Source organism: Malaclemys terrapin, chromosome 4 (assembly GCF_027887155.1).
Source record: "Malaclemys terrapin pileata isolate rMalTer1 chromosome 4, rMalTer1.hap1, whole genome shotgun sequence".
Lineage (NCBI taxonomy): Eukaryota > Metazoa > Chordata > Testudines > Emydidae > Malaclemys > Malaclemys terrapin.
Window position 1 is genome coordinate 123200535 of NC_071508.1, and position 17474 is coordinate 123218008.

At 44.9% G+C, this 17474-nt stretch overlaps 1 protein-coding gene across 2 annotated transcripts in view; it reads right to left on the reverse strand.

Moving 5' to 3' along the window:
* FBLN5 (fibulin 5) overlaps positions 1–17474 on the reverse strand; it is a 63349-nt gene that overhangs the window by 16584 nt on the left and 29291 nt on the right. For both annotated transcript variants that reach the window (XM_054026755.1, XM_054026753.1), the window contains exons 5-6: positions 6456–6578; positions 948–1064 (exon numbers count right to left, since the gene is read on the reverse strand). In XM_054026755.1, the coding sequence (XP_053882730.1) occupies positions 948–1064; positions 6456–6578 (240 nt within the window). The remainder of the gene's footprint in view (positions 1–947; positions 1065–6455; positions 6579–17474) is intronic.

A 17474-nucleotide genomic window follows, 5' to 3' on the forward strand; every position in this document is an offset into this window, starting at 1 on the left:
GGGCCATTCCCTGAGAAGCTGCTTTGAAGTATTTTACTGTTCAAGAACAGAAATATAACATTGATCATGAGATCACAGAGGCTCTGATCCAGTAAGGCACTTAAACACATTAGAGAGGAAGAATGGTCCAATAGGGCATTAACGTGGGACTTGGGAGACCTGGATTCAATTTCCTGCTCTGCCACAGACTCCCTAGGCGATTTTGGGCAAGTCACTTCATCTCTCTGTCAGTTCTCCATATGGAAACTGAAGCTAATGGTACTGTCCTACCTCACAGGGGTGTCGTGAGTATAAATACAGTAATGATTAAAAGGTGCTCAGATACTACAGTGATGGAAGCCATATGAATACCTACAGGAACGTTTACCCTGCAAGCTGAAATTCCAGTACAGGGAGACATACCTGCAGGATCGAGCTAGCATGCTAAAACAGAGTGCGGTTGTGGCAGGTTGCCCTGAGTATGTGCCTAACAGCTTGGACAGAGATGTACTTGGGGTGGCTAGCTGCTCACACCACAGTGGCTACGCTCTATATTTAGCACACTAGCTCAATCAGAGCTAGCACAGCTGGGTCTCCTCCAGCTCAAAGTGTAGCCATACCCTATAACAGACAGTAACAACAAAGAGTCTGGTGGCACCTTAAAGACTAACAGATTTATTTGGGCATAAGCTTTCGTGAGTAAAAACCTCACTTCTTCGGCATCCGAAGAAGTGAGGTTTTTACTCACGAAAGCTTATGCCCAAATAAATCTGTTAGTCTTTAAGGTGCCACCAGACTCTTTGTTGTTTCTGTAGATACAGACTAACACGGCTACCCCCTGATATATAACAGACAGTGTAACACACGTGAACTCAGCAGGATATTCATGTTCTTAAAGTTACACACACGCTTACATGCTTTGCTGGGCTGGGGCCAACACTGCAGTAGTCATTGCTTGTATACAGTACCTTGGCATGATCGTCCATCATCATTAAGGGTAAAACCTGGATTGCATGTACAGGAGTAGGAACCAGGTACATTGGCACACAGCTGCTGACAGTAGCCATAGCGACATTCATCTATGTCTAAAAATAAAAAAAGATTCGAAGTACAGACAAGATTGTAGTTGTACTTGCCATACATAGCATTAGATAAACTCATATAACCATAGGACTAAAATCTACTCATAGCGAGGGGGGAAGGGATTAACATACGATATTCTGACTCCAGAACTCGAACAGCCAAAGTCCAAAGCATTCAGATGGAAGGTTGTTCAAGTCCATATCTCCCCAAGACAACACAGCAATACATTTGGTTATAAATAGCTGAAATATAATTATGGGCGCTGATTGGTTCCATAGTCAGTTGTAAATGATTCTGCTCAATGTGCTACATTATCAAAAAGCCCAGGTCACACGCCATCAGAAGCCACTCTTGATTTGTGTCTATTAGAGTATAGCACAAAATATTATACTGTTTTTCTGTAATGGTTAGGTTGTAATCCTGGTCACTTACACACATATATCAGGGCTATTCACATAATAAGGTGAGCAGGATTTAGCCCCAAAAGCTGCTTTTAGTCTTAGATGTGGCAATCTTTAAATATTTTTATCACCCTGAAAACTATTTTTATTGGACTGTTTTCACTGGCTTATGAGGAAACTTTAAAATATAGGAATTCATAGTGTCGCTAAAATAACTGTTTTTTTGTTGAACTGCAGCATGAACAATCGTTGCATTTGACTGTCATGAGCAAGAGACAAGATTGAAAGACTCAAGCATAATGTAGATTTACTCTCTGATGGCACTGGAACCTAATAAACATGATTATGCAAGTTAGGAAGAGCTTTACTCCTTGCTTCAGAGCAGAAATAAAACACCTGATGAATTGTCTCTTTTGTGGCAATTCATTTTCTTTTGGATCAGCTGCCTTCTAATTTATGGGGTTGTTTTTTGGCTGTCCTCAAAACTTCATATCCTTCCAATAATGAGTAAAAGTTTATGACCTTGCTTAGATTTTTCTTTATGGGTGATTCAAATAAGCTCTCAGAGCAAATATTGCACTGATATTCAACTTCTATCTCTAGTGACAACCCAAGCCTTGTAGTGACAGCAGATGGGAAACACAGTATTGGAAGACGTTCCCTATATGAGTGCTTCCTGTAAACAAAGTCAAGGGTGAATGGTTTACTGGAATAGCAACTCATTCTCTCTCTCTCTCTTTTTTTTTTTTTTTTTTTGGTTTGAGCTGGAAAGTACTGCCGTGATTGGAAAAACTATAATTATATAAAAGTCTGTGGTGATCTGGAAAAATAACAACTCAGTTTGATGAAAGCTTAACAAATTTGCACTTAAAGAACCAGACCTGAGCTTCCTCAAAACTGCATCCCTAAGACACTCCGGTGGAATATTAAGTGATAGCATCCAGCCAGTGAATCACTAAGGTAGACATAGAAAACCAGTCAAACAAACACTTCCTTGAGTGAGGGGATGATTCTTGGCTGAATGACCAGTGGCGATGAGAACCTGCGGCATTCATGGAGTTCAGTGGAAATTGTGGTGCTGACCACCTCTGAAAATCAGGACATATGTTTCCCGCAACTTTTGAAAGCTGCATTTTCTGAATTTGATTTTCTGGGTTGACTCTTGCTCCCCTTACTCACAAGGGTATATCCACTGGGCCTGAGTCTTCTCTCAGCCATACCAGTTCCATGCTGGTGAAACTCCTTTGATGTGAATGGAGTTCCACTGGCATAAGCCAATTAGACTTATTGTCTTCCATCTGTTTACTAGAGTGAGTAAGGAAAGCAGGATTTGCCATTTATGGTGTCAGTTATATCAGAAGTATCTCCAGAAGCTCCAACACACATGAAAATCAGAATATTGATAGTTTCAGTTTTGTCTGTCACACACAAATGCACAAATTGCAGTTCATTGTTTGTCATTTATCATGTACTTTTTGGCATAATATAGGCATTCTCTGACGTCTTACTTCAAATTGGTTATGTTCCTGGTTTGGATTTTAAAGCAGAAATTAGGTGTTAAAGACTATTTTATCCAACAGAATATTTGAATTGTTTAGGTGATTTTATATTACCATGAAGAATGGACAACACTGGGTAGCTACTAGCTAGCTTTATCAGGTTTAAGTTTTTGGGTTTGAGTGGCAATTTTGTCAAAGAAATGGCTCAGGAAGGCTAGGTTAAACTGGGCAAAAGTAATGGAAATATGTTTAAAAGTATTAAGGGGCATTGATTTTCACCTTTAATAGATTTATTTTCTGTTTTAGTCCAATACCAAGATGACCCACATACCAGTGACAGGTGTGTCATATAAACGTCTAGATAGATAGGTTAAGCCCTAATCCTGCAAAGTTTTATACACATTCTCAACTTTAAGCAGGTGAGTATTTCTGTTCTCCTCAGTGGCACCACTCACAGCACTGAAAATGTAGTACATGCTTAAGTCTTTGCAGGATCAGGACCTACAATTATAAAATCTCCAAGCCAGGAACTTTGTTTTTGTAGGAACCCTTTTCCTGACTGGCTCCTCTTGGCACCACTGTGTAACTACTGTGCTGGCACTCACAGGCTAAATATTAAATAGCAACAACAACAACAATTTGGTTAGACAGATGTGCTGTTCTTACTAACAGTGAAGAAATGTACCAACAGAGACTGCCTTTGTAAACTCAACCCAGCCCTCCAAATACTTTTACATTATCTTTTTTTTTTTTTTTGCCATGTGGAAATGGATTCTCCAGGGCCTGTGGAAAAGCAGAGAACTGAGAAGACTCTTTGACATTTTTGGAAAAATGCAGAGGAGTTTTTTCAGCACAGCTTTTCTTGTTACATCTCTGCATTGCTTTGTGGTGATCTTCCCCACCCTTACTCACAGTTACCTAAATCAACCATTGAGATGTTATTGTCTCTTTAAAATAGCATAAACAGATACTCTTGGGCAAACTCAGCTCAGCAGGGCAACAACTATGGGTCTCTGATACTTACACCAAGCATCAAAGTGCTTGAATTCTGACTCGGGGCCAAATCCTGGTTCCTGCACATAGCTCATGTACTTGGGTTGTGCACAAGGGAACTACATGGGGATCATTGCATACCAGGCATGGTGCAGAACACACACACATAGGGTGACCAGTTAGCAAGTGTGAAAAATCGGGACGGGTGTGGGGGGTAATTGGCACCTATATAAGAAAAAGCCCCAAATATCAGGATTGTCCCTATAAAATCAGGACATCTGGTCACCCTACACACACAACCCCATGCACAAGATTAACCCAGTGCATCCATAATATCACAGATCACTCTCTAGCCCAAACTCCCCACCTCAAGAGGCATGCTGAGGAGTCACACCTCTGTGGAGTCTGGAGTCACACAGAAAGTGCATAGGCTTCCTGAATGACCTATCTGTGAAATCTTCTACCCCAGGAGGCAGAATGACTCAATTTCCACTGAACATAGGGTTTTCTGTGGCCTTACTAAACCAGAGAATTTATCACTATGCCTTCTCTTTCCCAGGTCTCTAGGAGAATAGCAGTTACAGGAACCTGCTCTAGAATTAAAGGTGCAGGGGACTTGATAACTTCATATCACCCCCAGGTGAGTTACACAGCAGCTTTTAGCAGAAGTTAAAAAAGCAGCCATGCAATCCTCCATTCCAATTGCTAGACAGGAGGAGGAGATGAGAAATAAATTCCATGGAAAATTCCAAGGACAAATTCCAAGGAAAATGTGCAGGGAAATCCCATTCTCCTTCCAGCTGAGGTGGTGTGACACTGAAGTCCCATTTTGAAGAACAGATGGGCAAACAGCCTGTGCTGAGAGGGAAAAAAAGCAGGAAGAGAGTGTAACAAGAACACTAAAAACACATTCAGCCATGTCTCTGACTTATATGACTTGGCCTAAAATTAAAGCCCATGTCAGTGCCTGTGATACTGATTGAGGGGAGTGGGTGAGGGAAGTGGTAGAGTTTGCACCTTTGCTGTTGCTGCTATTTGGTAGGGTTTGGTTTTTCACATTGTAGGGCACTGCAGACACTGAGAGATTGACTCTCTGCAGATGACAGAGAGAAGAGCTCTGAATCTGCTGAAACAGCGCTGGTTTCAGACTCACATGTTTGCTTGTGTCCAAGATTTTCCAGTGGGTTCACTGCTCTGTTTCTCGATGTTATCGTTACTGAGCTCCTGGTCTCTAGTAATGTAAGCGCCTTAGGTCAGGATTATGACCATGTGGAAAGGACATATGTTGCTGGTATGTCATATTTTTATGAACTAGAATATACAAAAGGGGCTGCTTTCATAGTGGAAGTCAGTAACATGGATATCAGTCATATGGCATTGCCATTTTGTTCCATGTGGGATTCTTTTTGTCAAGCATACTATTGGCACTTAAATAAGAAAGATGTTAGTTTTCCACATAGGCCAAGGGTGAGCTCTGTATTTGCCAAAGACTCTCAGTGATGTCAGTTCAGTTCCGTACCACCGTATGCACATAACAGAATCCTAAATTGTCCAAAACTATGGAAGATTTTGAACACAGAAGAAATACGAAAATTATGGAATTTGGGAGACCCATGATAACAATCCAACTTTAATTATCATCAAAACATTGGGAAGACAGAAAGAGACCAGAATTATGACTAGAATGAATTGTATTAATCAGATGGACACTGATTTTCCGGAATCACTGTAGAGCAGTGGTTTTCAAACTTTTTTTCTGGGGACCCAGTTGAAAAAAATTGTTGATGCCTGTGACCCAACGGAGTTGGAGTATGAGGGGCTTGGGGTGTGGGAGGGGCTCTGGGTTGGGGGGGGCCTCAGGGCTGGGGGTTAGGATGCGTGATGGGGTCAGGACTCTGGGCTGGGGCAGAGGGTTGGGGTGCAGGACGGGGGCAGGGCTCTGGGTTGCGGTGCAGGTTCTGGGGTGGGACCAGGGATGAGGGGTTTGGGGTGCAGGAGGGGATTCCAAGTTTGGGAGGCTCAGGGCTGGGAAAGGGGATTGGGGCACAGACTTACCTCTGGTGGCTCCTGGTCAGCAGCAGAGCCAGTGTGCACCGCAGACCACACTGCGCCCCTGAAGTGGCCAGCAGCATGTCTGGCTCCTGGGCGGAGGTGTGTGACTCTCGCCTGCAGGCACCGCCCCCTTCCCCCTGCAGTTCCCATGGCTGGTTGCCGGCCAATGGGCATGCGGAGCGGTGCTCTGCGCAGGGGCAGAGCGCGGAGCCCCATGGTCCCCCTGCTGGCCGCTTCTGGGGCACAGTGCGGTGTCAGAAAAGATAGGTAACTAGCCTGCCTTAGCTGGGCAGCACCACCGACAGGACTTTTAACGTCCCGGTCAGCGGTGCTGACCAAAGCAAGGTAACCCAGCGCCTTACATGCCACGACTTGCTAGTGGGTCGCGACCCATGGTTTGAAAAACACTGCTCTAGAGAATATATATCAACACTCCAGAAGAACATACCTAAACACTGGCCTTCTAAGAGCCAATAGCCCTCAGTGCAGGAGCAGGTGTATCCTCCTTCAGTGTTTATGCAGATCTGGGTGGGGTTACACTGGTGTGACTCGGAAGCACATTCATCAATATCTGAAATACAGAAATGTACCAACAAAGCTTTATATAATTATTAAAACAAATGCTGAGTTTATTTTAATTGTATGGACACTTGAAATATATCAGAGGATGAATCTGAGAAGAAATCAAAGGAAGTTGAACATACTCAGTGTTTGAGGCATTGCACAGAAATCCATAGAAAACTCCAAGTTGTGAGGTGCTGAAGTCAGTGGGGAAGGTACTCCACACCTCTCAGAAGGTGCTCAGATCCCTGCAGGATCAATCCCATAAAAGCGATTGTTTCCTAGAGCTGATCAAAAAAATGGAATTTCCATCGCACCAGACATTTTTGGTGGCTTAATTGCAAAGATTAATATCAACCTACCCAAAATAAAACATTTCATTTCAATTTCCCTGATTTCTTGTTGAAAATTTCAGTGAAACCCTATTTTCAAAGAGGAAGAAGAGCTCTGTGTATGCTCGAAATCTTCTCTCTCTCACCAACAGAAGTTGGTCCAATAAAAGGTATTACTTTACTCACTTGTCTTTCTAATAGGAAAACGTTTCACTCAAAAAACATTAACTAGCCTTACTGATTTCAATGCATTTGGCATTTTATTACCACCTTTTTTTTTATTTGTTTTCAAATAATTTGATATAATATAAACTGAGATACTGTAACCTAATTGATTAAAAAATTGCATTATTGGAACCCTCAAGCTGACCCCAACACTTTGGCTGCTGGTGCTCCCCAATCCATTCTCTGCAATGCCTCAACACTTTGGAAATTCTAGCAGATCATAGAAAACGCATGTCTCCACATCCACCAGGGCCTTAACAATGTCCCTCACTGCCACTTGAAGTCCCAAAGCCCTTTTGGACCCATGTGTTTAACCTTCACCAATGCAATTGCAACTCTGAAGTTTGGAAAGTCAAATAGAGTTCACAAGAAGTTACAAACACCCTGTGAAATACCCAATGCAGAAGATCTGTGGCTTTGATTTCCTGTGAAGCTCATGGGCAACCCTAAACCGCATCTGCACAAACCATGGCAGATGCAGATACTTGCCGCACAAATGGAAAATTAAAGACTCTCCAGTGTGCAACTGTGGTCACCCAGAACAGACCATGGAACATATAACAACTCAATGACTGATTCACAAATACGAAGGCGGCATCACAGCGATACCCTCCACTAATCTTGACGCAATTATCTGGCTTAACCATCTGAATGTAAAATTATAGTTCTTGCTCTACATCAGCCATACAAAGAAGAAGGTTGATTAAAAATGCCTTTTGGAGTCATAAGTTCAATTTGAATCCCTCCTTGTCCGATATCTTTCCCAGTGTTTCTGGCATTGCGTTTGGCTCTAGAGGTCAGAAATGGAATAGTCAGATGATAAATGGTGAGATTCTTTCAGCCAACTTAGATATCTATGTTTTATTGATGATTTTTAAATTATTCTTGATTCCATCATACTGTGCGCTGGCCTTTGCTGAGTTATCATGTCATCATATTGATGCTACTCCCTCAAACCCTACCTTGCTGTTTTGTTAACCCCAACATTGTTGTGTCATGTCTGAAATCTGCTTGTAAGCTGGGGATCACACTTTCCACAGCTGTCATATGTTATTTGTCTTAGTATACTGAAAACCCTTGGGGGTAGAGCTTGTATATTCCTCTGCATGTAGACTGCACATTGTGGGTACCAGCCAAATACAGATAACAGGTAACAATTATGGTAATGTGTTTTTCATCAAAATGCATTCAGTTTTTTACTTATGCTTTTTATTTTAAATGCAGGAACGTGGGACCCTACCAGCCATGACTGCTGTTGCCCAAGTTCTTGGCGGGGCTTGGACCTGCACCTCACAAAAGGCTGCATTCAGGCCATGCCCTCATTCCATGCTCACAACTCCCAGTGCCATTAATGGCAGAGGCACTGTTTGGTCCAAAGTGCGGGCAGGAGGAGGATCTCAAGGTATTATGTGGTGCAAATAGCGTTTGAAGAGTATTGACCTTCCTTCACTGTTTTCTCTTCATTCTTTATGCACAGTAGCTCCCCTACCCCTCTAAACTCAGGTACTTGAAGCAGGTATAAGACTTACCTTCTCCTAAAGCAGCGGGTTGCTCTGAAATCAGCTCTGCTCTATGCATTGGCCTTGTGAGGAGACTACTAAAGAGTTACATGGAATGTACCTATTTCTAGAAATGAAGGCATCACTGCTGTCTGTCTCCACTACCTACTGGGAAGAGTCTTCCGCCCGGGTAGAGGAGACAATTCAACCTCTATTTCCATTTGAAAGCAAAATTTGGACAACGAGGGCTACAAGCAATGCTTTTGCCACCTTAGGAAAACTGGCCATTTTCCACTTCTACTAGTGTGCAGTCACCCACCCAAAACATTTTGCTGCCCCTTATATTTTTGCTACCCATGGGGGTCACCTGATTGACTTGCATGGTAAGGCTGGTATGAACTGCATGGGGCAGCAACATAATGGCCCATGAAAATTGTAAACATTATGGGCAGCTTCATAGCCCTGGATTAGGTCTTAATATAAACATTCAACCTTTATGTTCCACCTCATTGGCTGGCTTCCTCCAGGGCAAGCCCCACCGATGATGCACATTTAAAACTTTGAAAGCCCCAGTCAGTGGAATAAAATAAATATTATTTGGCAAGTTGCCTTCTCAGTTCAAATACATAGAGTAATTCCAGTATAATATGTAATGCTCATGTCTGCCAGCCTGTATTTACATGGCGTTGGCTTGTTAAGTGATGGATGACAGTTATACCCTGGGAAAAATATCTGCCCAGGAATTTAGTAACCTTTGCCTATATCCTTGAAAGAAGGAGGCAGGGAGATGGCAGGTGCAGAGGGACTGGCAGCACTGCAGCAGCTGCCGCCTGTTCCCAGCCTTCCTGTTAGCACAGAGGCACAGGCAGTGAGAACTCCATATCCTCTCTCAGATTGGTGCTCTGATAAAAATGAAATTAAACATTTAATAGGGAAAAAGCAAAGCAACCGGGGCAAAAACTACCTATAAAACAGTGACCCATAGACAGGTTGCCCATACTGAATACATTGGACTTAAATACCTGCAGGAAAAATACATTCAACCATGCCAAGAACATTCTTTGGCATCCTTTGGTACAGTGGAAAATTAAAAGTAAAAGTCATATAACTGTAGCGCATTCTGTGAAAGTCACTTCCTTTTCTAGTTGGAGAGCATGTCATTTCTATCCCATTCTCAATACAAGGACAAAGGGCTAGGTGCGTGCTCCCTGGGCTTTTTCCTGCTATCTCCACACACCATGATGTATATAGAATCAATAATACGTAACACTTTGCTACTGATTTTCCTTTCCAGATACTTCAGAGAGTATGACCTAATCAATGAGGGGGTGGTGAGTTTTGTGGTTAAACCACTGGACTGGGACTTGCTTTGGTGCAGTTCCCTTGTTATTTTGGTCAACTTATTTAGGCCCCATCCTCAAAGGTAATTGGGCATCTAATGTGCATTGATTTCAATGGATGTTAGATGCCTAAATACCTTTGAGGATCTGGGCCTGAATCTCTCTGGGCTTCACTTCCCATTTGTAAAGTGAGGCTAGTAATATTTCCTCTCACACACAACTTGTCTCTCGTTTGTTTACACTGCAAGCTTTTTAGGGCAGGAATTCTCTCCCCCCCTGTTCAGCACCTATGTACAATGAGGTTTGCTTTTGAATGGCCCCTCTAAGTGATACTGTAATACTAATTATAGTGATAATCCCCAGAGAACCCAGTAAGATGGATAAACGTTACTATCCCCATTTTACAAATGGAAAAATTGAGGCTGAGCAGTTGAAGAATCACACAGACAAAACTGGGATCAGGACTCAGAAGTTCCTTCCTCTCAGTCCTTTTGCTTAGACCGCACTCTCTCTCATGTGTCTCAAAAAATGGTGGTAAGTGGCAATGCAAGTGATGCATCAGAGTGCAGGATCGAACTGTAAATGAGGATGTCTCTAGTTTTTCACAGGAAAGGACTGACCTGGCTTAGGTGCCTAACTCCAGGAGAACTCTGACCAGAGACAGGCACCTAAGGCCCAGATCATGGAAGTTAGGTGTCTAAGGCCTGGTCTACACTACGACTTTAATTCGGATTTATCAGCTTTAATTCGAATTAACCCTGTAACCGTCCACACAACGACGCCATTTAATTCGATGTAAAGGGCCCTTTAAATCGATTTCTGTACTCCACCCCAACGAGCGGAGTAGCGCCAAAATCGATTTTAGCAATTCGAATTAGGGTTAGTGTGGCCGCAATTCGATGGTATTGGCCTCCGGGAGCTATCCCACAGTGCATCATTGTGACCGCTCTGGACAGCAATCCGAACTCGGATGCACTGGCCAGGTAGACAGGAAAAGCCCCGCGAACATTTGAACTTCATTTCCTGTTTGCCCAGCGTGGAGAGCACAGGTGACCACAGATACCTCATCAGCACAGGTAACCATGCAGGCTGATAATCGAAAAAGAGCACCAGCATGGACCGTGAGGGAGGTACTGGATCTGATCGCTGTATGGGGAGAGGATTCAGTGCTTGCAGAACTTCGTTCTAAAAGACGAAATGCAAAAACTTTTGAAAAAATTTCCAAGGGCATGATGGAGAGAGGCCACAATAGGGACTCTGAGCAGTGCCGCGTGAAGGTCAAGGAGCTCAGACAAGCCTATCAAAAAACAAAGGAGGCAAACGGTCGCTCCGGGTCAGAGCCGCGGACATGCCGCTACTACGCCGAGCTGCATGCAATTCTAGGGGGGGCTGCCACCACTACCCCACCTTTGTTCGTGGATTCTGGGTCGGGGATAGTCTCGACGCCTGAGGATTCTGCCGATGGGGTAGAGGAGGAGGAGGAGGAGGAGGAGGATGAGCTTGCAGAGAGCACACAGCACTCCATTCTCCCCAACAGCCAGGATCTTTTTATCACCCTGACTGAAGTACCCTCCCAAGCCAGTACCCAAGACTCTGACCCCATGGAAGGGACCTCAGGTGAGTTTACCTTTTAAAATATAAAACTTGTTTTAAAAGCAAACGGTTTTTAATGATTACTTTGCCTGACTTTGCATTCGCGGTCAGTTCAGCTACTGGAAAAGTCTGTAGCTACTGGAAAAGTCTGTTAACGTGTATGGGGATGGAGCGGAAATCCTCCAGGGACATCTCCATGAAGCTCTCCTGGAGGTACTCCGAAAGCCTTGCCAGAAGGTTTCTGGGCAGTGCATCCTTATTCCCTCCTCCATGGTAGGACACTTGACCACGCCATGCTTGCAGCAAGTAATCTGGTATCATTGCCTGACAAAGCCTGGCAGCATATGGTCCCGGTGTTTGCTGGCATTCAAGCAACATCCGTTCTTTATCTTGTTGTGTAATCCTCAGGAGAGTGATATCACTCCTGGTAACCTGGTTGAAATACGGGAACTTAATTAAGGGGACAGAGGTGGCCGTTCCTACTGGGCTGTTTGCCTGTGGCGGAAAATAAATCCTTCCCTGCAGTTAGCCAAGCGCAGATGGGAAATTGGCCCTGAAGTTTTCCGCGTTTGGCTAGCAGGGATCTTCCCTGTTACCAGCCACGCGGTGGGGGGAGGGTACCGTGATCATCCCAGAGAATTCATGGCGAGGGGGGGGGTCGGCGGCGGGGGGGGGGGGGTAGTTTGGTGCCTGCAGGGATCTTCCTTGATACCAGCCACGCGGTGGGGGGAGGGGTACCGTGATCATCCCAGAGAATTCATGGCGGGGGGGGGGGGGTTAGTTTGTTTTCTGGTGCTGCTGAATGTTAACAGAAAAACCGCAGCACTCTACTTGCCTGAAGGGGCCCAGACAAGCCCCCCCACACTGCCCTCCCCCCAACTGGCTGAGATTGGCCAGGCTTCTGCAGCACTCTACAGGCTATGCTTGGTATGTGGGAAAGGAGGGTGCAGAAGCTGTAAAACAATGGCTTACCATGGCCGCATGCAAGCCGAATTCTGTTGCCCAGACCTGTGATCTCTAGCAGCAAAGCCACAAGCACTCAGCATTAAGAGGCAAAATGCGACCTTGCACAGAAATCACATGTGCTATGTAATGTGAACAGTGTTGGTCACCGTGAAAGAGTATAAGCATTGTTCTGCAAAATGTAGCTTTTAAAACAATTCTCTCTTTTTTCCCCTCCCTACAGCAGCTGCAAATTCCTCAAGCCTCCCTCCTCCATCCCGAAGGTTATCACAGATAAGGCGTCGTAAGAAGAAGACGCGGGAGGACATGTTTTCTGAAATTATGCAATCCAGCAGGAGTGACAGAGCTCATCTGAATGAGTGGAAGGAAACAGTTTCAAAGTATAGGAAAGAAGTCAGTGAACGTGAGGAGAGGAGGGACCAACGTGAGGAGAGGAGGGACCAACGTGAGGAGAGGAGAGACGATCGAGATGAGAGATGGCGGCAGGAAGACCAGAGGATGAAGGATGCAACGCTGGGGCTGCTCCGGCGTCTGGTGGAGGTTCAGGAACGGCTGCTGGAAAACAGACTGCTGCTTCAGCCCCTGTTCCACCCTCCCCCCTCCCCATGTTCCGTATCCTCCTCACCCAGACGTGTAAGAACGCGGGGGGGGGAGGCTCCGTACACCTTCCCATTCCACCCCAGTAGACAGCCCAAGCAAAAGGCTGTCATTTTTTTAACCTTTTCTTTGTGGCTTTTTCCTTCCCAGCAATCCTCCTCCCAAATACCACCCGGGTTCCCTCCCTCTTTTTCTAATCTATTAATAAAGAATAAATGATTTTTAAATGATAGTGACTTTATTTGGTTTGAAAGAAAGATGGGGGAAGGGGCAGGGTGGGTTCCTTACAGAAAATCAGTCAGTAAAGGGGGAGGGTTTTCATGAAGGAGAAACAAACAGATATTTCACACGGTAGCCTGGCCAGCCATGAAACTGGTTTTCAAAGCTTCTCTGATGCACAGCGCTTCATGGTGTGATCTTCTAATCGCCCTGGTGTCTGGCTGCGCGTAATCAGCAGCCAGGCGATTTGCCTCAGCCTCCCACCCCGCCATAAAGGTCTCCCCCTTACTTTCACAGAGATTGTGGAGCACACAGCAAGCAGAAATAACAATGGGGAGATTTCTTTGGCTGAGGTCAGAGCGAGTCAATAATGATCTCCAGCGACCTTTTAAACGGCCAAATGCACATTCTACCACCATTCTGCACTTGCTTAGCCTGTAGTTAAACAGCTCCTGACTCCTGTCCAGGCTGCCTGTGTATGGCTTCATAAGCCATGGCATTAAGGGGTAGGCTGGGTCCCCAAGAATAACTATGGGCATTTCAACATCCCCAACGGTTATTTTCTGGTCCGGAAAGTAAGTCCCTTGCTGCAGCCCTTTAAACAGAGTAGTGTTCCTGAAGACGCGAGCGTCATGAACCCTTCCCGCCCAGCCCGCGTTGATGTTGGTGAAACGTCCCTTGTGATCCACAAGTGCTTGCAGCACCATTGAAAAGTACCCCTTGCGGTTTATGTACTCGGTGGCTTGGTGCTCCGGTGCCAAGATAGGGATATGGGTTCCGTCTATTGCCCCACCACAGTTAGGGAATCCCATTGCAGCAAAACCATCCACTATAGCCTGCACATTTCCCAGAGTCACTAACTTTCGTAGCAGCACCTGAGTGATTGCTTTGGCTACTTGCATCACAGCAGCCCCCACAGTAGATTTGCCCACTCCAAATTGATTCCCGACTGACCGGTAGCTGTCTGGCGTTGCAAGCTTCCACAGGGCTATCGCCACGCGCTTCTCAACTGTGAGGGCTGCTCTCATCTTGGTATTCTGGCGTTTCAGGGCAGGAGACAGCAAGTCACAAAGTTCCATGAAAGTGCCCTTACGCATGCGAAAGTTCCGCAGCCACTGGGAATCGTCCCAGACCTGCAACACTATGCGGTCCCACCAGTCTGTGCTTGTTTCCCTTGCCCAGAATCGGCGTTCCATGGATAGAATCTGCCCCATTAACAACATGATCTCCAAAGCACCGGGGCCTGTGGTTTCACTGAATTCTGTGTCCGTGTCCGTGTCCATGTCCTCATCATGCTTGTCGCTGCGCTGCCGCCGCCGCTGCCTCCTCGCCTCGTTTTTCTGGTCCTGGCTGAGCATAAACTCCACGAGAACGCGCGAGGTGTTTGCAATATTCATGAGTGCTGTCTTGACCTCAGCGGGCTCCATGCTTGCCGTGGTATGGAGTCTGCAGTGTTCACCCACCCAGGAAAAAAGGCGCGAAAATGGTTGTCTGCCGTCCGTTGCTTTCATGCAGGGAGGGAGGGAGGGAGGAAGTGAGGCTGTACCCAGAACCACCTGCGACGATGTTTTTTGTCCCATCAAGCACTGGGATCTTAACCCACAATCCCAATGGGTGCGGGAGACTGCGGGAACTATGGGATAGCTATGGAATTGCTACCCACAGTGCAACGGTGCAGAAATCGACGCTAGCCCCGGTACTTGGACGCACACCACCGAATTACTGTGCTAGTGTGGCCGCACTCATTTCGACTTTATACAACCTGTTTCTCAAATCCGAATTATCTAAATTCGGATTAATCCCGTAGTGTAGACATACCCTAAGTCCCTTTGTGGATCTGGACCTTAAATCCTGCCCCAATCCTCTGCGTTTTACTCCTGGATCAGCTTAGGCAGTTCTCTGCTCAATGTGTGCTGGCTTCTGAGAATCCCTTTCTGAGGCACCTACCTCTCCCCATGCATTGTCTAGGGGAGTTTGGGCACATAACTCAGGGCCAGGGATTACACTGGGCAGCTAAATCCCCTTTGTGAATCCAGCCCCGGGCTGCTGTGGGGATTGGTACCTTGGAAATCAACAACATTATAATATAATGAATAAAATGATGTATTCACTTCCATAATTCAAATGAACATTAACTCACTGGGTTTTTATTAAAAAAAGCAATGCATGCAAACATGTAAAAAAAAAAATATGTTGTAAATATAAAAAGGAAAACATAGCAATCAAACAGGAAGCTGGTACCATCCCTCCCTAATGATGCTACTCCTCAACAGAATGCATGATGATTATTTTCATTTCTATGGCCTCAGGTGCACAAAGAACACAGGATTGGGTCCAGGATCACTTGTAACAACAATATAACAAGACACCACAGCATAGAGAGAAACCCCCCGATAAGGGAGTCAGGGAGAATAAGATAATATCCGTTTAGCATTACACAAAATCAAAGTAGCCCATATTAAATGGATTAAAAACTAGTTAACTGACAGATCTCAAAATAATTGTAAATGGTGAATCATCAGCCAGTGGGAGTGTTCCTTGTGAAGTGTTACTTAACAACTTTATTAATGATCTGGAAGAAAATATTAAATCACTGGTAAAAGGCCAATGACACAAATTGGTGTAGTAGTAATAATGGTAGGGCCAAGTCAGTTATTCAGACTGCTTGGTAAGGTGAGCTCATGGAACAACCCGTGTTAACACAGACATATGCAAGGTCATACATCTAAGAACAAAGAACCCACGTCATTCCCACAGGATGGGAGACAGTATCCGGAAATGCAATGACACTGAAAAGAGTAATGGTAGACAACCATCTGAACAAGAGCTCCCAATAAAATGCTATAGGTAAGAGCAGGGCCAGCTCCAGGCACCAGCCCAGTAAGCAGGTGCTTGGGGCAGCCAACGGAGAGGGGCAGCACACCCGGCTCTTCAGCGGCGGGTCCCTTTGTTCCTCTCGGAGCGAAGATTGCCACCGAAAACTGAACCGGTGGCGGTAGAAGTGTGGCAGATTGTGATCGCGGCTTTTATTTATTTATTTGCTGCTTAGGGCGGCAAAAATCCTGGAGCCGGCCCTGGGTAAGAGGGTGAATGTGATCCTTGCATGCTGCTAGGGAATATCAAGTTAGGATTAGCAGGGTGGGATTAACTCTGTACATATTATTAAGTGAGGCCATTAGTGGAATACTGTGTCCAATTCTGGTGTCAATACTTCAAAAAAGAAGTTGAAAAATCAAAATGGTTGAGAAAAGAGGCACAAGAATCATTTGATGGCTGGAAAGCACGCCTTACAGTGAGAGACTTCAGAGCTCCACCTATTTACTTTATCCAAAAAAAAAATGAAGAGGTGACTTGATCGCAGTCTCCAAGTACCTGTACAGGGAAGAGGTTTCTGATAGAAGACAACTCTTCAATCTGTCAGAAAAAGGCATAGCGAGAAGCTAGACAAATTCAGAATAGAAATAAGGTGCAAATTTCTAACACTGAGGCTCATTAACCATCGGAACAACTTAGCTAAGTGGATTCTCCATTGCTTGAAATTTTAAAGTCAAGACAGACTATCTTTGTAATAGATCTACTATAGCTCAGTAACAAACAGGGGCTCGATGTAGAAATTATTGGTGAGGTTCTACAGTTTGTGCGATGCAGGAGGTCAGACTAGAATCATGAATCAATTACCATGAGAGAGGCATATTATCTACCTAGGTCCCCAGGAGCCCCATCACCATAATATCTGAGTTCCTCTGGAGTATTCAGAAATAGACATAACAATCACCCTCTCTTTCTTCCTTCTAAGCCTGGAAAACTTTGAAAATCAGAAAATGCTGATAATATTGTTATTCTGGAAGGTGTTAATGGCTTCCCTTGATCCTAGACCTGGTTAAAGCCAATGGATATTCTAAGCACCCTTCTTTCAGGCTAACGGGAAGGAGCAATTAAACCTCTTATTGTAATGAGGTAGCTGGAGACAATAGAAGCTACTGCCATAGGCAATTGGTTGCATGGCAAATCCTGAGCAGGGCTCAGCCATGTAGTCGGAGGGGGATCCCTGGAACTAGTTACAAACACAGGACCTAGGGAATTGTTTTAGCAAGCGTTGTATGGGTGTGAGAACGTTAGAGAGCAGGAGAGGCTGTCA